Here is a 21,236-nt window from a genome sequence, read left to right as displayed (position 1 = left end):
GAATGAGCAGCCATTTCTAACTCTGTCTTGAAAGAACTGTTTTAAGATGAAAATGATGAAGAGGATCCAGTTAGAAAAAAATATTTGTAAAGTGACAGTTTAAGGAGCATTCATAAAACGATGAGTTCATCACTTGTCAGAAGTGATGCAAGATTTCCTCCTTTGTTTCTATCAGAAATAGGGTAAAATTGGGTCTTGCCAGCAGCTGGATGAGAACGTAAGCCACTGTTGATGGTAGCTCATTGGACTTTATTCCATTTATTTCTTTCATTTTCATGTATGCTTCCTGTGATTGAATCAAAGGAAGTTAATAGGTCAATTATTTACTTTCTGGGAGTCTTAGAAAATACTTTATTTACTACATGCCATCAAAATGGGATATTATATTTTGTTGAGTTTGCAAGGATAAAAGCATGACAAGTGTGCCCTATTTCTGGAAAATAGATTCCAGGTGTGCAAGAGACATTCCAAGGATGTCTTTACTTTCTTCACACAAAACCATGGGAGACTATACACTCCTTTTCATAAAAGTGGATTTTAGGGGGCCAAATTCTCACAGAAGAATTTAAGCACTTCCATTATGCAACATGGTATTGGTTGGAGGCATTAAATAGACATGAAAGACTGAAAAATGAGCTCGAATTTCCAACCCTATTAAGCCTATTAAAAATGTGGAGGATACTGTGTGGGACTCATGGGCTGTCAAGGCCCCTGGTTCCCAAACTCACGTAAGGAGCGTTGTGTGTTGGGGGAGTTGTTCTCCTTGTCAAAGAACAGGAAAGGGCACTTCACAGATGGGACGACTGGGGCTGGGAGGGGTTGTCTCAAGTCACATGGCCAGCAAAGCTAGGGTCCCAGACCAGGACTTCTGACTTGTAATCCTGCTGCTTTGTGACCTTTGGGACCCAACTGCATACTCTTTGACTGTAATTTCTGGTTTAGCTGGTGAATGTCTGACTTTCTCATAAGGAACACTCTGTTCACTTAAATCATTGCTTGAATGTAATTGCTTGCAATCATATTTTATGATAGAAAAACAGGTAGTTTATGTCATGGACAGATGGGATCCCCAAGGATTCTCCTGACCGTGGGACAGGACGAAGCCAGCTGCCCCAGGTCTCAGCTGCCTGCAGCCATGGGAACCCAGTCTTCCCACAGCACCAACCCCGTGCCCCCGGCTACTGGGCAACCCAAGGGGTACACACATAGTCCACTTACTCCTACTGAGGGACATGGTGGCATTTTTGGACTGTTGTTGAGCTGGAACAAAGTTATTTTGCCTAAAGAGCCTGTAGATGGCCTTCTAGATGTTCACCTGGGAGGAGAGGGTCAGGAATAGCCTTTTCCAGGTCAGCCCTGGAAGGCCCTCTGGGTTAAACCTCATCCCACGGAACTAGGGAAAAGCTAGTGTGTGGCTGGAAGGAATGTGGAACACATCAATCCATATTCTTGAATAGTAATAACAATAGCAGCCCTTTATTGAGGGCCTATTTTTCCTAGGCCCTATGCTAGGTGTGCCGAACATTACAAATCTTACAACAGTCCTGAAAGATAGGTATTGTTATGATACCTAATCATGATTATCATCACCATTTTATAGATGGGGAAATTAAGGTTCAGAGAGTTTGAGTAGATTCTGCAGTGTCACACAGCCGGTAAGTGGCAAAGACCTAAACCTAGCTATTTGACTCATCCTCCATGTTGCTCCAGGCTAAGGAGTTTGAACTTGACTTGGTAGGATATGGTATCAGGGCTGTGTTCATAACATAAGTTAACCTGAGGGTTAATTTAAGTGAAGTCTACAAATAGAAGACAGGTTAATGAGACTGAGTTTTCACAAAATACTACAATAAGTGTTCTGCCTTCTTTTGAGTAGAATATTAATTGCAGAATATCTCTCTGTGAGAGAGCAGCTCTGGAGAAAAAAACAAGTTCACTCAGAGGTCTAGCGAACTCCATTTGTGAGGCAAGACTGGACGAGTGGCCTGACTGTCCCATAAAACAGGCTCAGCAAGAACACAGAGTAGGTTCATATAAACAGGTGTCCACCTGGGGGAACCAACCCCTTGGCTTCTCCCCGTGAGAGTAGTCCTCCTGCCTTCCACTCCTGTGACTGGCAGAAGCAGAAGGTTGGAACCCCCCAGCGACCTGCAGCCCCCACCTCCTTACAACTGCGCCCCCCGGGGCGCTTCCTCTCTGTAGCCCCGATACCCCCAGTACGGCAGTGTCAGATTCTGTGGATTTGGGGCCAGAGTTTTCTAGCACCTACCCCTTTCCTTTTTGGTCCCATTGCCACTACCTTCATTTTGGCCCTTGTGACTTCTCCCTAATCAATGCTGTTAGATCAATCTTTCTAAAACGAGACTCTGCGTCACTCCTGTGTCTATAAATCATTTGATTCCCCATTATCTACTGCGTCAAATCCAGACACCTTCACCTGATACTCAAAATCTTTCCAGATTTCCCTAAGCAAATCCCTTTCTCTCTAACAGCCAGTCCCGTGCGTGCCAAGCTGCCGCCCTCACTTTATCCCAGGTACTTTCTCTTCTTTACTTGCGACCTTTGCTTTGCCTGGAGAAACTGAATAAGCATACCGTGTGTTTGCTTGGTAAGTCCTAGTTTTCATAACGGTTTCACTTACCTTATTCTATTTGAAAACTGTAGTTACTAAGTGGGGCAGATATGATTATATTCATTTTGCAGATTAGAAAATATTGGCTCTGAGCCAGCCTGGAACCTGAGGTTCCATGGCTGAGGGGCCGAGGCAGGCCTGGGAGCTAGGTCTCCAAATTCCCTCTGTCCACAGTCCTGTGAGGCTCTTCTCTCTCCTACATCTGGGCTTTCCTCTGGCCCCCTCCAGCTTCTCCTTGTCAAGTTCTGCCTTTTTCTCAAAATCCAGCTCAAATCCACTAACTCCACGAACTCTTTCAAAATAACCCATATGAGTTTATGGCTCTCTCATTCCTAAGCTCTGACAGCTCCTTGTCTAACTCCCCTGGCACTTAAAGCAGTTCTGTGAAAAGGCCTGAGAGTTCCTGGATAAGGGCTTGAGGCCAACATAAATCAAGGTTTTAAACCTTTTTGATTATGACCTCCACTAAGATACACATTTTATATCATAAACTAGTATCCGCTCACACACACACATGCAGAGCTGAAATAAGTTTCATGAAATAGCATTTACTTCTAATTCTGCTATGCACTATCATATTCTCTCTAGTCTACTTTCTTTTATTACAAAGTGCTGGTTAGGAACCCACTAAATTGATTTTGAGAACTACTACTGAGTCCTGATCAGCAGTTTGGAAAACTCTGGTTTAAACTGAATCTGGCCTTTCAAATGGCCTAGACAACACCGTCAAAGATTTGTAAAAGACTGAGCTAGCAGTAGAGCTGTGGTCATCAGGGGTTTTATCTGTAGTCCTAACAGGAACACCAACAGTTCTCACAATGGCTAGGCCAGGAAGGAAGGGCCTCAGCTGGAGAGCACCAGCTTCTACTTGCTGGAAAGTCAAGAATAAGGATTTTTTTCCCCCAGCTTTACTGAGGTATAGTTGACAAGCAAAAATTGTATCTACTGAAGATGCACAATGTGATGCTTTGATGTATGTATACATTGTGCAATGATTACCAGGAGCAAGGTAAGTAACAAATCCATCTCCTCACACAGTTACCATTTTTTTTTTTTTTTTTGGTGGTAAGAACATTTACTCTCTGAGCACATTTCAAGTGTACAATTATTAACTCATCACCATCCTGTAAATTAGATTTCTAGAACTTACTCACATGCATAGCTGAAACTTTGTACCCTTTGACCACCACCTCCTCAGTTCCCCCAGTCCCCAGCCCCTGGTGCTAATCACCATTACACTCCATGCTTTTATGAGTTTCACTTTTTTGGATTCCATGTGTAAGTGAGGTCATGCAAAGATAGGAACTCTTAATGAGCTAAGAGATGGAGGACTGGGGTACCTCCACTTCACAGTGGATCATCTTCAAAAGAGTGAGACTGTGAGTGCCAGAGATCGGGGGAGAAAGATTTCTCAATAGGGCACATCTGTAGACTGAGAGGAGACTTGTGTGCACATCATAATCTTGAATATAGCAGGAAATCAGCTAGAATTTAAAAATAATAAAAATGTAATGAAATTCTTTGTTTATATCTGCATAGTGAGTCTGAGGGCCTTCGGGCCTATAAACCTGTCACTGAATTTAGTATCTTTCCAACTTTATGAAGCACTTGATGTTTGCAAAGTGCTTGTACAATTACCGATTACCATAATGTTCATCTTTTGAACACTGCAGTTCAGAGAAGGCCCGAGGACTTCAGACTAAGAGTAAAAATTTAAAAATAAATAAATAAATAAAGGAAAAAAATAGTGGTCAAGCTAAAGATCAGGCTTCTGAGCTTATGCTGCTGGAGCTGTTCTGGGGTACCTGCCTCTTGCTTGGGGTCCTCTCTTCCTGTGGTACCTGCAGCTGGCCTTGGCACGCTGCTCTTGGGAGCTCCACACACAATCTGTGTCTTCGTGAAGCAAGGGAGGGAAAGGTACAGGGCTTGACACCTGCAACCCAGGTGCTCCTGGCGGTGAGGAATGAGGGAAGGGGTGTTTGCGGCTGCTGGGAACGGGTAGTGAGGAAAGGGACAAAGCAGTCTTTCCTGCTCCAGCTATTAAACATAATAAAGGACTAGGGACAGACTTGCTTAGGAGACTGTAGGTATAAGCCGGACATCAGCTCTGGCTCTGTTTATAGGCAACAGGTCGGTAAAACTCAACACACCGGTGGATTTCAAGAAATTTCAAGGAAACAGCTTCAAGGGATGGCAAAGCCAATGCTTTGAGGATGTGTCTGTTTCCACTGGAAGAAGGTTAGCTCTCCTGTGCTGCTTCCCCTACATTTAAAAGCATCAGTTACCACTGGCAAGTGGCTGACCCCAAGGCTGAGTGTGGCCTGAGGCCCAGGGGTATTCGAATTTATCAGTTCAGGAACAAAAAGCAGCCTTTTCTTTGAAAGTGATTTTTTATTCAACATCTTCTGTTAGATTAGGTAAAACCTCTGTCAGAAGCGCTGCTGTTTCTGACGGTGATAGGTCATGAGCTGAGAGACTGTGTTGGCTCTTAAATGGGAAAATGTCCTAGGAGACCCGCACAATTTCACCACTGGATCATTTTTCTTAGGGGAAGCTTAAGAACCAATCTCTTAATGAAATGATACCTCTATATTTTAACACATGTGTATTTTGAAATGCATACTGAGTGTTCCAAAATGTTTTTCAAAGAAGAATGAGGACATTCCTGTCCTCGTTTTTATCCGCATAGAAAACGGGTGGGGGTTTTCAAGAGCATCTGTCCAGAATCACTTTAAGTTCATCGTCCTCCCTGTCGCACCACCGTCTGCACAGCCACGAGTTCTCGTCATGATAACCAACAGGACTGTGTGACTCTCTGCTCAACGCGCTGTGTTGGTCTGCTGCCGTTAACAAGATAAAATCCACTTTCCAAACCATGGCACACATGGTCCAGCCTAATCTGTCCACACGATAACTCTCTAGTTTTACTTCTCACTGGTCTAGTCGCACTGAGACTCTTACCATTTTCCAAACACCCTGCACCTGGTTTGTGCCTTGGCCTGAATTGTTTCCATTGCCAGAATGCCTTTCACATCTTCAGCCCAGCTCCTCCTGGCTTCAAAGTTACTTGTATGTGGCTTCTCTGATTCTCTAAAGCTCATGAGTGAACTGACTATCCCCGCCTCTGGGTTCTGCAAGACTTTCTGTTCATAACTTTAATATAGTTCCTAGTGAACGGGTGGCTGCTGTCTCTACCTCGTTAGGATGCCGGCATCTTGACGGCAACCACCATTTCTTATTTATCTCTGTGGCTTCAGAAGAAGCTAAAAGACATACTTACATATTTTTTTTCTAGAGAAGAAGCTTTAAAGCTAAATTCAGTTAAAATAAAAAAATTAAAGAAAATGTAAACTAAATGCTTATTTTTTTCCCAGGGGATATATTAAAACTAAATTTAATTTTGAAAGAATTAAATGTGTAGATATCTAACAAAAGACTGTCATACAGATAAATCAGATTTGTGATTGAAAGGAAACTCTAAAGGCTCCTTAGCTGGTGACAGATTGTCCTGTCGTGAGCCACCGAGTAACCAAACCAAGAAATAAAATTAATACCAATAAGAGAGAATTCTGATTACGCGAGGTGTAGGGAATAGAGTTTCGGCCTTTGCTTCAAAGGCTGACACTTGTTCTCCAGAGACTCCCTCCTCTCTCTTTTTCCAGTTCTGTGCCCAGATTTACTTGGGCTCTGTTCAGCTATTCATGCCTCACCCGTCATGGAAACTTCCTCCACATTACCCCCTCTGCTCAGAACGCCCATCCTCCCTTCCCATTGTTTAATTTCATGTTGGGAAATCCCGATTCCTCCACAGACGCTTTCCCACGTGACTGGAAGAGCAGCAGTTGTTTCTGCTACAACCGCCCCCCCCCTCCCCCCCCGTTAACTGCCAGTGCATGTATCTCTGTGCCCGCTCTTATTTATGGTTTGGTTTGGCAGACGTTGAGGCTATGTCATCACCATCCACCTCGTGAAGTGAACTTTGATTAGCGCAAGGCCGTGTCTGCCCGTGTGCCTTGTGTTGTGTCTACCACAGCTTCACATGCAGACAAGGGCTGAGGACCGCAGTCCACGAGACAGACTCGGCCCCTGTCTCCCTGTCAGGTGATAACACGTGAGGCCGGCAGCCACGGTCCCTGCTGATAATGTGTCTCTGGTAGCTCATGAATTTGTTGCCAGCCTGAAAATGCCTTGGCTTCTTGAGAAGGAGTGACCAAGTAGCAGTTAAAGAACACTTACCCAAAATTCTCTTCTTTTCCCCTGGGGAAGAAATATTGAAACTGAATTCAAAACTAACAACATTCAGGTAACACATATATATATATATATATATATATATATATATTTTTGTCAGTCTTAACATTTTTTCCTTCTCCTTTATTTCTGATAAAATGATTCAATACGTACTGACCTAGAAATCTTCAAATATACCATCACATCGCTAATGATAAAATACGACGGCTTTGCCTGAAAGGTGCAATTAAAAGATTTCCTTTATCACAAGAAGGTGTAAGAGAAGTAATTATCATCAAAGGCTTGTAGCGCGTCCATTGTGGAACAGAAAAACTGCTGCACTTCTCTAGCAAGTCAAAAATTGCTATCTGTGGTGTAATTTTCAGAAAGATAACTATGGGCTGATGGACTATAACTTAGAAAACTCATAGATGAAACAATCATATGTGCAGAACAGGGGTCACAAAGGAAATGCTGAACACCTAGCTACAGCCATTTACTCAAGATCAAATTAGAAGAATTCTGTCTGATTTATAGCCTAAATGGAACCTTTTGTTTATGGAGACTGAAAACTTTCTTATGGTATTAAAATACGGCTGTTGCAACTCCAAATTATTATAGGCATACAGACAATGCATGCTTTGGTCACTCAGAGGTAATAAATAACAATAAATACTAAACACACTGCATGATGCCTCCCTTTAAGGGAAGCAGACATCAACAGGTAGTAGTGACAATAGAGCTAACATGACCAAGCATTTTTCTAAGTGTTTTGTGTCAACTCATTTAATTCTCAAAACAAACCTAAGAGGTAGAGACTTGTGTGAGAGACTGAGGCTCAGAGAGGGTAAGTAACTTTCCTAAAATTATACAGCTAGGAAATGGGTAGGCTGCAATAGCAAATCAGTAAATCTGGACCACTGAGCCAGACCTTCCTCTATTTGATTAAAAACCAATAGTGGGCTGTCTAAGTGTATCTTTCTTTATACCACAGTCATTTCCTGAAAAGACATCTGTAAATCAGAGACTTAAAAACAGAACCAGATTGGAATGTAAGCTCTGGGAGAGTCTGTCAACAGCTGCATCCCTAGTGCCCAGTAGAGAATATGGCTTATGCTAGGCTCATGATAAACATGTGCTGAATAAACAAATACATAGAGATAAGAGTCTAAAATAGTGCTTTGCCATGAGAGAGTCCTCAATAGATTTTTAAAAAATTAGTTTTAAAGGAATTTATTTTATGAATCCATTCTAGAAGAGGAAGAGCCACCTTCTGATTTCTTGTTTGGGTAAACCCAGATTTTCATACTGTTTGCTTACTGTGAAGATGAAATGAGTAAGCATTCTCATTTAATAGAAATATTATTAAAACTTTTACAGGGGAAAAACGCAAAACAAATTAGGGAGGCCCAAACTCTCATAGAATCCTAGGATTACTGTGGAAAACTCAGTTATCATCTGGGGACTCACAACTTTTCACATTCACAGTGGGGGACCCAACGTGTCTGGGCAACAATTCACAATATCATGACTGTACTCACTTGTCAAGACTCCAGGAGAGTTTTAGTCCAGTTATGGAAATTGCAATGTATTTACGCCATTGCGTCTTGAGAAAATGGCACTATTTAACTGTTTTAATCATGCTTTAGCTCTGAGAGGTAAGTGAACAAGTTATCATCAGTAGGAAGCTGTTTTAATAACTAGCCAAATTTTCCAGGGGAGTTAGCCAATACAGAAGATAGTATTTATTATTCCCATTATACAGAAGAAGAAATCATGGAAGACCCTAGTTATGACTTGAACAAAAGACAGCTCATGTTTCCACGTACTAATAACATCCCCCTACATTGGTTCTCACCAAAAAGTCAAGAAACACAATGATCCAGGAAGCTAGTGTTTTCTTCTAGTGAATTTCAATTTCATTTCACTTAGGTGGCTAAGTCAAGGGTTATCTACAAGATCTTTCTACACCAGCATTTGTGAGGACAAGGATGACCAAAAGCCAAGCTGTACACTCAATGGATTAACCACCTGGGAGGGAGTGCTGGCTTCACTACTGCCCAGTACAAGCTCAGCTCCTCCCTGCAGCCAGCTTTCCAGGAGGGAAGGAGTTATAACGCCATGGGAATCCTCATTTGGGATACTACTGGGGATGTCTTTAGAGAGAGTGTTTAGAAAGCTGATTGCTTATGTTTGTTTCAAATATTTTGAAATTTTGGTGTTTTCTGAAACAACTTGTGGAGTTATATGGTTACATTTTGCAAGGGAAGGTTACAAATGATTTTAATTTATGTCTCCCTGAAGAGTCCCCCCACTAAACTCCGGTGATGCCAGTGTTCCTCTTTCCTACACTAAGGACCACCTGTCATTTCGAGGGGTTTTGGGGCCATGACTTAATGAGTCAAAAAAGCAAGACCTCATGAGAGTCAACCATTCCTTCCCTGTTTGCTGTTGGGCCCTCAGTACCTAGTATATTGTCTGGCACAAAGTAGGCGCTCAGTCAAGTTGAACAAAAGGCATCTTAAGTTACATCCTCTGCTAGCCCTCTGGCTCCCTACCTCCAGACCGGTGAAGCTTTTGCTGTGCCACCAAAGAAGCTATCCCGTAAAACTATCTGACGTATGCCAGGCACACTTACAATAACGGCATCACACACATATTGATGCTGCCAGAGCTTAGTGGACGGGCTACCTGAACCAGGATTCTTCGGGTGGACACAGCCCACTCTTTGCTGATTATGAATGCTGGTTCCAAGTCCATCACTGACCTTGGATGTGTCTTTTCTGTCCTTTGGGCTCAGTTGCCTCATTTATAAAATGGGAATCACAGAGCTACAATTCCTTGCTCCTCTGAGGGTTTTAGTGAAGTAAACTCAAGTCATTCACAAGGCCACAGTACCAACCCAATAAATAATTCATAGCTGCTTTTCTTACTCTGATGCTACTCAGAATAAGAAAAAAACTGCAATGCAGTGATCATCATTAAAAATGGAAATTGCTGCTCACAATATTCATACCTGTGATCTAAAATGAGTGTGACTGTGTGGGATATAATGAATTCTGTCAAGTTTTAGGAAAAAGGAGTTTTTTTTTTTCCTTTTTGTTTTTTAAAAGACTATAACGCCATTACCTGTAAATCCATGAAATACTTGGTTCCAAGTATCGTTTTGAATGACCCTGAGATTCCTGAATGCAGCCCCAGCCTGGCACACTTTGGTATAGGAAGGGGTCTGGTATCTGCTACTTTCCTTGCCGGACTCTTTAATGGAAAACTCAAAAGCTACAGCAACCACACATCTGCCATGGGCCTTTCATTTTGCTGGTAACATCTCAGAGTGCAATCCATTTCAAACCAGGGATGGGAAGAAACTCTCCGTCCATGTGACTTTATGTAATTCTGCTACTGTGTCATCTTGCCAATCCATTGTTATCTCTGGGCTTTCTTTACACTTAAGTAAAATGTTGGCAACCACAGGATAACTCCTTATTTTCAGTTGATGTCGGTAGACAGCTAAAAATGATTTTAGGCTGCTTTGGAAAAGGTCATTCTTATCCTGTGTCACTCACATTTGTAGGATGAATATACAGACATGCTGAAGGAGAGAGATGATAAATGATAGACTGGATGGAGAGGGACCATAGGAAGCAGACGGTCCAGCAGGTCCATGAGTCACCTATGAATAAGGCAACCTATGATTCCCACCCCAGCTGTAACACTGTGAATCTAAGCAAATCATTTGATCTGATGTCTTAAAGTCTGACTAAGGGGGCATCAATTTCTGCTTCTTATCTCATTATAAGAAATTGTCAGTGAGGATGATAGGTGATTATAAAATTCTGAGTTCTGTATACAAATAAAATCAACACAATTGGTGAGAGAAGATACAGTCACCCAAACAGAATGGCTGCTAAGCCAGAGCCAGGCTTGAATGTATGAGATCAGATGTACTAATTAAACCTAAGGAAGGATGGACCAACCATAGCGAGGAGGTCAGTGAGGCAACAGGGATCCAAGTCTGCTGTGGTGGCTGTCCCTGCCCAGGGAGAGACACAGTGAGGCTGGAGTGGGGGTGAATGTCTACATGGGGTGTGCCTTTCATATACTGAAAGGCAGCCTGGTTGAAAACACTAAGATTATCTGCTCTGCCTTGCTCTGCTTTCAGACTCACTTGGCAACCTTCCGATAATTAATTGGATTTTTCTGTTATATCAATGTCTAGAATGAAGGTTCCCTGGATAGAAAATATTTCTTGCTTGCTTGATTCATTCATTCACTCAACAAATATTTATTGAGTGTCCACTCTGTGCTAAGCACTGTTGTATGTTCTGAGTACAGACTCAAATTGCTGTCCCCAGAAAGCATATATCCTGGTTGGAGGAGAGTACTATAACAAATAAATAAAGTACATAGGTGTGAGATGGTAGTAAGTGTAATGGTGAAAAAAGAAGCAGGGAACAGGTGAGGAAGCACACCTGTTGGGGCTGCTAATGCAAATATGGAGCCAGGAAGTTCTCACTGCCAAACTGGGTGAAAAAGGTGAAGGAAGGAGGCACACAAATGTCAGAGGGAAGAGCACCCCGAGCAGAGGGAAGAGGAGCCAGTACAACGCAGGAACGTGCTTGGGGTATCTCAGCAAGGCCAAGGTGGCTGGAGCAGAGTGAGCCAGGGAGCAAGAGCTGGAGAGGATGCTGGAGGGATGTAGGGACCAGATTGTGACTTGACCCTTCTAAGGGCTGGGAAAGAACATTCCTCCCCACAAGGACATGTGTGATGATTTAGGAATTTGATGTCTGGTTTATACTTGTGCCTCTTTGGAGTTTGGCAAAAGTGCATCCATCTCTATGAAACTAGGCCATTCTTGGAGTCTTTGGGATATAGAACTTTCTGCCTCTGAAAAGCTGAGGACCTAATTCAGAAACTTGGAGACTCCATTATGGTGATGTTCTTAGGGTGATCAACCAGGACCCTGAAACTTATCACACCATTTATCTTCAACAGATGTTTTGAGATGTGAGCTCTGCACTATATAATGTAAACAGTCAGAACGGTCACTGCTTTAACAGTGACATTCTGAACACATGGAGATGGGGTTTTACATGTAGATGAAGGATATCACAGACACAGAGCTGTTGATGATAAAGTTCATTTAAGTATATTTATGAACTTCACAGTGAGACAGATCTGGGCTTGAATTGCAGAATTGACACTAGCTATGGAACCTTAAGGAAGTTATTCAAGTTCTTGGAGACTTTGTTTCTTCCACCTCAAAGAGAGTGTTTGTGAGAATTAAACAAAAAGGGTGGCTATTAGGATTGAATGAAATAATGTTTTCGATGGCAAAGTGTTGGTACTGAGTACCGAGTTCCGTTTCTCATCTCCCCCTTCTCAATTCCTACTTTGCGCTGCATGACTCAGAAGTGCTGCGCATATGGAGCCACAATGAAATCTTAGTTAATCATCGATTTTGGCACCACAGGCTTCCAACAGCGTTCTTGACCAGGAGAGCTCAGGTTGTTTTGTTGGAGGCTGACATAATCAGCAGTCTATTTGGGTTGCATTGTACTCTTAGACTGTCCCACTCTCCTACAGAGCTGTGGAGCTGAAATAAAATTATAATGTAAAGTACTCAATACAGTCCTTGGCCATTGTTCGTCCTCATGGAATGTTAATTTTTATTCTTTGTATTCTTCTGTAGTTTCTGGAAAAAATTATGGAAATGTATATGCGTGTTCATTATGAAAAAGTGAAAAAAAAAAAGGCAAGAAAAACTATATGAGCAACAGTGGCTTGTTTTACTGATACCAGCGATGAATTAAGAGGATCCTTCTATCTTTGGGTCTGAATTTTGGGCATAAATTAAATGTGAATGGAGTATGGTGATGCTTAGTTGTACGTGTTAACTTGACTAAGCTACCTAGTTATTCAGTCAAACCCTAATCTAGGTGTTGCTGTGCAGATATTTTGCAGGTGTGGATGACATCTACAGTCAGCTGACTTTAAATAAAGGAGATAATTCTCAGTAACGTGGGTGGGCCTCATCCTATCAGTTAAATGGACTTAAGAGCAAAACTGAGGTTTCTTGAGGAAGAAGAAATTTGGTCTCAAGATGGCAGCATCTCAGCTCCTGCCTGAGAGTTTCTAGACAGAGAGCCTGCCCTACAAATCCTGGACTTGCCACCCCTACAATCACATAAGCCAGTTCCTTAAAATAAATCTATGTGTATATGTAGGTATCTGTATGTGTGTATGTCTAGGTAAACGTATACATAAATGTACGTGTGTGCACGTGCGTACCCCTTACTGGTTCTGTTTCTGTTTCTCTGGAGAATCCTGACTAATGAAGGTATGTATGAAGGCTTATTTATTCTTCTTTTTCTTTTGTCAGTAATTCTTTCTGATGCCTCATTTGCATGATGCAGTTTTACTAAAATGAAACTTGAGCAGCTCCAAACTGCATAATCCATTTCTTTTGGTCTCACGACAATTTCTGTTCTGCCCCGGCCGGGCAACCTGACCCCAGGGTGGGGGGAACCATCCCTACACTGATAGCGACTGGCACAGTCTGCTCATGGGGCTCGTGGGGCACATCACCTGAGTTCTGGGTGGACAACAGAACAAACATAAATGCCAAGAGGGTAACTGGTCTTTAAAAATACAGATAAATCAAGAGGTTACAGAGCGGAAACTGGTTGGTTTGCTATTCTCTGGGTATGAATTCAGAGCATAACTAGGATATAAAAACTCTGTTGTCTAAGTGAAAAATATATTTACACAGTGACGGTAGCCCTGCAATTTTTAGAATGAATGCACAGGAGGACAAGTTACCGTGAGAAGAGATATTACAGAGAGGGTAAGTCTGCTTTCATTTTTTGCTAGTCTGTCCATAATCATGTGGAAATCACCCCCTGATGAAATGTGAGGCAAAAACGATGACATCATCTGAATTTAGTGTAACTGCTCTGAGCTAAAAATTTGGGTGGGTTCCCTCTTTCATTTTCTTGTCTCCAAGTTGTTTTTTTCCATTTTGTCCTTTACTTCGTCATAAAGCATTCCTCACAACATTGTCAGAATTTGAACAAAAATATTTTTTACCTAATTTCTGATTTATCATTTTGTGATGTTGTGATTTATAACAAGAAATACATATTTGGTCTTCATCCCCTGCTTTGGTACAGAGCTCCTAAACCCCCTTGGAACTTTCTAATTGATGAAAACAACAAAGGCATCCTTTGTGATGTTAATGGTGATGTTTGGACCCCACTGTAGGTTGGGGGCTGGTTGCCAGGAGAACCAACTGTATGATTAGAAGGTTGTAACTACCAGACTCCGCCCTCCCTACCTCTGGGGAAGAGGGGAGGGGCTGGAGATGGAATTCAATCACCAATGATTAATGATTCATCAGTTGTGCCTATACAATGAAGCCTCCATAAAAACCCAAAGGATGGGGTTTAGGAGAGTTTCCAGGTTAGTGAACAGGTGGAGATTTGGGGACAGTGGTGCACTGAGGAGGGCATGGATGCTCCAAGCCCTTTCCCCATACCTCGCCCCAAGCACCTCTTCCACTTGGCTGTTCCTGAGTTACATCCTTTTATAATAAACCAGTGATCTAGTAAGTAAAATATTTCTCTGAATTCTGTGACTTTCCTAGCAAATTAATGAAACCCAAGGAGAAGGTCATGGGAACCTCCAACCTGTAGCTGGTCGGTAAGAAGCATGCGTAACAAGCTGGGCCTGTGAGTGGTGTCTGGGGGGTGGTGGTGGTGGTGGTGGTGGTGATGGGGAAGTCTTGCGGGACCGAGCCCTTTCCTGTGAGATCTGATACTTCCTCCAGGTATATAGCATAGGGATTGAGTTGAATTTTAGGACACTGAGCTGGTGTCTGGTGCATTGCTTGGCTGTGGGGAAGCCCCCGTTCCACAAGTTGGTCCAGGAACCCCCAAAGACAGTTTCTTACTGTACATCTTGTCATAACTAAGCAGCCTTTGTATGTACCCTTTAGCCAAGTTTTTATAACTTCCTATAAATTTGGTCATCAGATACTTTGAGCAGTGGCAGGGGAAAATCGTGTTTCCAGAGGAGAAATCAACCTGGAACATAAACCAGCATAACCTGCTAAGAAGCAGTTTCCTGCAAAGAGACTAGGAAGGCTTTGGGTGGCTAATGAGGTACCAGAACCTCCACGAGGCAATAAATGGCCAAGATGGACCGCTTTTAAGATGGTGGCAACCTACACTGCCTGTGAAAACGCAGGATTGAGGAAAGCAAGGTATTCGTGCATAGACAACGTTAGTGTGGAAAAGCAAAACTGTAGCCTCAAAACACCTCTACCTTCCACATCTCCATTTCATAATTCTTGGAATGCTCTACTTTTTCAGAATTGCTTTCTAATTTTAAGCTTGTTTTACTTTTGCTTATCTCTGCAATCTTTGGCTGGCTTCACTTCATTCTTACTTAATTTTTTTTTTCCTACAGTCATTCCTCTAATTTGCTTTCCTTTCCTTCCTGCTGTGAATTTCTTATATTTCTCTTGCCTCCTGTCCCCTTTCCACTTTTACCTCCTCTTTATCTTATTCTTTGAATGTCTTTCCCCCTGTTCTTAATTCTTCTTCCTCTCCTACTGATGGAGCTTTAATCATTGCTGAGCTGCTTTCAAATCACCCAGTGACTGGCATTTTCTCCCGGAAAGGAGAGGGATTTGTGACTGTGGAAAACTAACTACAAAGACCCAACACATTCAATTTTCAGCACAGTTCTCTCCTTTCTTCTGTAATGCTTTTGCCTGGGATTAGAGCTGGACCGCTTACTGCAGCTCACAATGGCAAAGCCCTTCAGGCCTGACTTCGCAGCCCTGTGAGTCACACGGCAAGGTGTATCCGAGCCACTATGTTGACACTGATTGCTAGAACTTTAAAATTGCCCTTCACTAGAAAAAGCTTACTCAAGGGTTTCCTGGAAAACAAAGTAGGATTATTTTACAGTGTGGTGACCAGACTCATTCTTCTCCTTGGGCCATTCGTCCTCTCCTCTACCCCCTCCAGCCACTTCATTGTTTACAGCGTGAAACAAAAACACATAAATAGGTTCCTGGGAGAAGGGTGAAGGAACTTTTCACCCTGGCCAACTCCGCCAGAAGTAAGATTTTTACAAAGGGACGAACGGTAAAATTAGTCAAAGAGATCAGTTTTTCAGGACTATGATTTCATCACCTGGCATTAGGAAAGAGTAGATTGCCATGAACGCACCAAATTCATTTCACTCTGAGAGATTTCACTGTCGCTCTTTGTAAAACCTAAGTATGGATTACACAGCTTTTTAGTTTTTGAAATCACTCTTTTTGATAAGTTTGGCTGTGAATTCGCTTTACCTTTCTGTGTTTCTTGATGAGCAGGAGTGCGTACCTCGTGGGTTAAGTGCTGGATGTTAGCCTCTGCTGTGCAGCAGGATCTGGGAGATCATCTTTATCAAAAAGGATACTTGTGGTCAAAGCTGTACCACATTCTGAAGAGCCAGGCACTCTCCGTTTTTGTCGTGCTTTTATCCAAGTCATTTGCTTCCTGGAGGGAGATAATAGAAAAAAGGCATTGGATAAGTAATCAATATAAATATTGATATATACTATAAACAGTAATATATAATGTGTATCTAATAGTATATTTTGTATTTTAACTATAAAAATACACGTCAAACCAAATTAAACTTAACCACATTTTAAAAAGACTTTCTAGACACAGGCATTTTCATCTAAGTGGTGAAGCAGCTGCCAAGCAAATTAGCTCATAGATCTTGCCATATGGATGAGGCTCCTGTGGCATAATTCAACATTTACTTTTCTTAATAATCCCTATTTTATTAAACAGCTAAGAAATGCCACTTTTTTGACACCAGTAAGAATGATATTTCTGTCAGATTGCAGTTGTGGGAATTTGGCAGTTACTTCTGTCAAATTTGGATGGTATTTATTTAGGACTTACCAAAAGGTCAAGACTAAAGGGATGATAACAGTCTAATAATTGTTAAACTAGTTTTCATTCATTTTCTTTTGGATAAATCACTACCAAAGGCTATGGTTAATTTTTGATATTTTCCCTCTTTGATTCTTAAGTTTCCTGCTAGAAAGTCTGTAATAAATGAACGTGCCGCTCTCTCCTCCAACTCTTTTTTTTCTTTTATTTTTTCCAAAAGGACCACAGCGGGAGGCAGGAAGAAAAGGAATTAGGAAGGACAAAGGAGACAGCATTTGATGGGCTTTTATGTGAGAGTAGAGGATGAAAATGTGACAAAGAGAGAAAAAGGTGAAAATTTTTTGTGATCTTCAGAGACAGATGATAAACATTGCAGTGTGGTAAGAAGGAGATTCAGTGACATTTTTACTTCTTCTGTGTATCCCATTTTGTATTTTAAGAAAAGAAAATTCCAGGCTTCAATTGGTTGTAATGATCTCTATCATTAAAAGTACTTATATCTGAACATCAGCCGCATTGTTTTGTCTGGGCCCTCAGTTTCCATTCCTAAATTGTATAAGGAGCTCACAGTCCAGTAATAACATGAACATTCTCAAGAAACCATGATGCCTGGAAGACAGGGACAAACCACTGACTGCTCCAAAGCCAGCCTTTACATGAACCCCAGTTGATGTCTTTCATTTTACTTTATTTACTTTTTTGCCCCTTCCCAGACAGCTCCACTGATGGTTAATGATAAATAACTGAACACAAAACGCTGCAGTCTGTTCTCTGAAACATGTGACAGCAGATGATGCTGTTCCACCCCGCACAGCTGAAACGGGAAAGCAAGAAAGCTACGTGTGGTCCATTTCTAGTCAGCCGTTTGTCCTCTGTCTAAAACGGTGGAAGCAGAGACACACTAAATTTAAAAGCCCAACTGGCGGCTCTTCTCATTGGCTAAGATCTCTGATTTCCAACACTGTACAGCTTCCTAAGCATTGTTCCTTAGTATGCCACGTGATGTTGATGGAAACTCTGTGCCAATTGTTCAGGAAAGGATGGGTTCGAGAGTGTTAAACAGGTTTGTCGTATACAGAAATTTTTGGACTCCTTCATTTATAAATAAGCAATGTAAATCTTCGAGATGGAAGCATTTCTCAAACTAACCTGGCCATGGACCAAAGGCCCCATTTCCAAACCCCATGGTGGGACATCTATGATCTTTTCATGGACATTAGAGTTATGCAGATCTGTTTTCTGAGAGACCCAGAGTACCATGCTCTGTTATCTAGACTTAAAATTTATTCATCATATGTTCACAAAAAGGAAACCAGGGTGTCTAGTTCAGTTTCCATCTTTCCCTGAACCTTTCTGTGGCCATTTCTACTCGAACAAAGGTGTCAAATTTGAAAAGTCACTGCTACACATTTTGCAACATTTGCGAGTTGCTTCTGAGTCACCATCTTTCAAACAGGTCAGCATGCTGGGGCTCAGTTGGCAGAGTAAAACTGTTCACCCTAAACTAGTTAGAAAGGTGCTGGGGAGTTCTCTCTCTCTCTCTTTTCTTAAGAACAATAAGGACTTACAGAATTCTATCCATCAAGAGGCACAGGTAATTTTTGATAGCTGATAGTACCTACTGATAAGATAGTGACAAGACAGTCATTGAAGAAAACTAATAGAAAGGAATGTAAGAAAATTCCTATTTTTGTCTGGAGCAGCCCACTTGAATGACATGGGTAGTACTGACAATCCCCAGCTATGGGATGCTCATTAACTCCTAGGCAGCATGCTGGTCACATGATCCAGTCATTAACTTTTTCAGTCATTATTTTTCAGTTTTCACAATAATCCATCAAGGTAGATTGTGCCATACCTGTTTTGCAAGTGAGGACATAGAGAGGCCCCGAGAAGGGAGGAGATGAGTCCAAAGTCACCCAACTAGAGAGCTACAGGGCTGGAATTTGGGTGCAGGACTGCAGGACTCCAAAGATGCTGTTCTTTCTGCTAGTGTCTCAGTGAGCCTTTAATGGGAAAGCACACACATTGTACGACAGGCTACTTGGGCTGCACTTTCCTCATCTGTAAAATGAATCAAGGAGATTGGACTGGCTGGTCTCTGAGGTCCTAATCATATGGAAAATACTGTATTTTCATTAATGACAACAACAATAACAGCTAACACCTCTTGAACGTATCATGTGCCAGACACTATTCTAAGTGCTTTTCATAGATTATTATTCCTATTTTACAGATGAGGAAACTGAGGCAACTGGGCACAGAGAGGTTTCCAGGCACACCTGTGGCCTCTCAGCAGCAGCTAAGATTCCTGTCATCTTAGATGGGGCACCAGTGAAGAGCAAACTAGGGCAAATGGGTATCTGAACAGGAGGGGAGGTCAGGATACTGGAGTGCTCATGGAGGGTGAGAGAGAGCAGCGACCTGTACCCCAAGACAATGAAATGCATGGCTGCCCTCAGCTGGGTGAGCTGCTGACGGCTCGCTGAGTGTCCCTACAGAAATTTTGGTGTTAGGAATTTCTCTAGACTCTTAGTTTCAGGGGTTTTTCCAAGGTCTTAGAAACGTTCACTGCCTTTCTCTTCCTTTTCCCTCTCCCTTTAATTTTATTTTATCTCCTGACGGGGGATGCATCAGAACTTATAAGCACTCCTGAAAGGGCTTATACTAAATTTCTGGTAAATCTTGCAGGGTTTTTTTTTTTTTTTGTCAGCTGATGAGAGCAACACATACTAGGTAGCATTTTGGAAAAATGGTCACATGTGTAATCTATTTTTCAAACTTTAATTTACTCAGGAGACTGAAGATGTTATTCATTTCTCTACTTTGTAGAGAGATAAACTAGGTTCCAATTAGAATAAAACATAGAACATGTTTTTCCAGGTGAGGGAAATACCACTGATGACCCAGCATTGACTTTTCTGCTGATCTTAGATAAAATGTTCAGTGTATGTCTTAAAGATCTGTCGGCCCAGTTCTGGATCCATTCATTTATTTCTCTGAAGTTATTGATGACTTAATAACTCGGTTATGAAAGGCCATCAATAAATGAGTAGAAATAAATGAGTTAGTCCACTGTGTGCTCTGCTTGTTCACTGGGGGCTGAAGATAAATGTGCCAAAGGAAGGCCAGCCTCTGCAGTCACCCTGGAACGGGGAAGGTCTCTGATGAGGCAGCACAGAGGGCAGGCCCCCGGGGGGGCCCAGTGGGCCGAGGACAGCAGGTAGCATCAATGTGCCTGGATTATTCTGAAGCAGAGATCAGCCCACACCCAAGGACAATGGATGTGTGCAGTCATCAGCAGTAGAATCTGGAACTTGGTGATATTTTCTTTATCACTAGCAATATATCTTCTCTTTTGAGTTCTGTGATCCCAGAGGGGAGGTTGTGTCCATGTTAAAACAAGCAGAAGATCCAGAAACTGATGACCAAGATTTGAGCTCTGACTCTCTACCATTAACCATTTAATAATAATGATACACTTTCCAACTCGGAGCCTCCTGTTTCACAGCTGTGCATGGGAACTGGCGATTCAAGGGCATTGAATCTTAGCTTTTATTTGCCCTTGATACTTCTAAGAAGCAGAGTGCTTGATATATGTGCAATTTCTGGTTCTTTTATTAGCCTCTATTTCTGGGAAAATGTAAAAGTGACTGGGGCATTTGATGTCTTTCCCTTTTCTCCTTAAACAAAGGAATAGGCCAGAGGCTGGGAAGTGACTGGGTGCAGCAGGGAGTGAGTAGGTGTCTTTCAAGTGACCCCTCACTCTTAGCACCACCCCAGAGAGACAGCAACAGGAAAATTATGAGGGGACTCTTTGTTTTAGACTTTTTTGGACCCCTGGGAGAAAACAAGAGGCTCTGGCCAGAAATCTGTGAAAACCAGACACTAAAGCAAGAGGGGATGTCTTGTATTAACCTTAATGAAAAAGAACTGAGCAAATGTAAATACATTCCTCTATCAATATTCAAATGAGGGGACTTTGCTAAGTGAACTGGATGAACTCTGCTCTGGGATAATCATATGGGATTGCTCCTCATTTCAGGGGGATTCAAAGGATTAAGAGAGCCAAGATTTTCCTTTCTATTTCTCAACCTTTCATATTCAATACTAATGTCAACGGAAGTTACACAGAATGATGACAAAGACAAATAATTAACGTAACAAATCTGTAGAGTTCCTTATGGGTTCCAGAGCACTTTTTCAAGTAGTGAGTGTGAATGGAATTTGATAGCAGTACTTTTGCCCTGCCATCTCCCCCAGTTTGGAATGTGTTCGTGGAATAACTTCAAGTTTATTGCCTTGATTTTCTGATTATCAAATAGAGGACCAGATTCTGTTCCCCTAAAGAGAAAAATGTCTGGATTTTGAAGAGGGAAAACATAATATAATTAAGAGTCAATAGGAATTCT

General features: G+C 41.9%; 1 protein-coding gene across 1 annotated transcript in view; it reads right to left on the bottom strand.

Moving 5' to 3' along the window:
• SLC9A9 (solute carrier family 9 member A9) overlaps positions 1-21,236 on the bottom strand; it is a 500,318-nt gene that overhangs the window by 75,260 nt on the left and 403,822 nt on the right. Inside the window, exon 14 of the mRNA XM_010952224.3 lies at positions 16,337-16,416. Coding sequence (XP_010950526.2) covers positions 16,337-16,416 — 80 coding nt within the window. The remainder of the gene's footprint in view (positions 1-16,336; positions 16,417-21,236) is intronic.

This window comes from Camelus bactrianus, chromosome 1, assembly GCF_048773025.1.
Source record: "Camelus bactrianus isolate YW-2024 breed Bactrian camel chromosome 1, ASM4877302v1, whole genome shotgun sequence".
Lineage (NCBI taxonomy): Eukaryota > Metazoa > Chordata > Mammalia > Artiodactyla > Camelidae > Camelus > Camelus bactrianus.
Note: the sequence above shows the minus strand (reverse complement) of the source record. Positions and strands in the feature narration are given on the sequence as shown.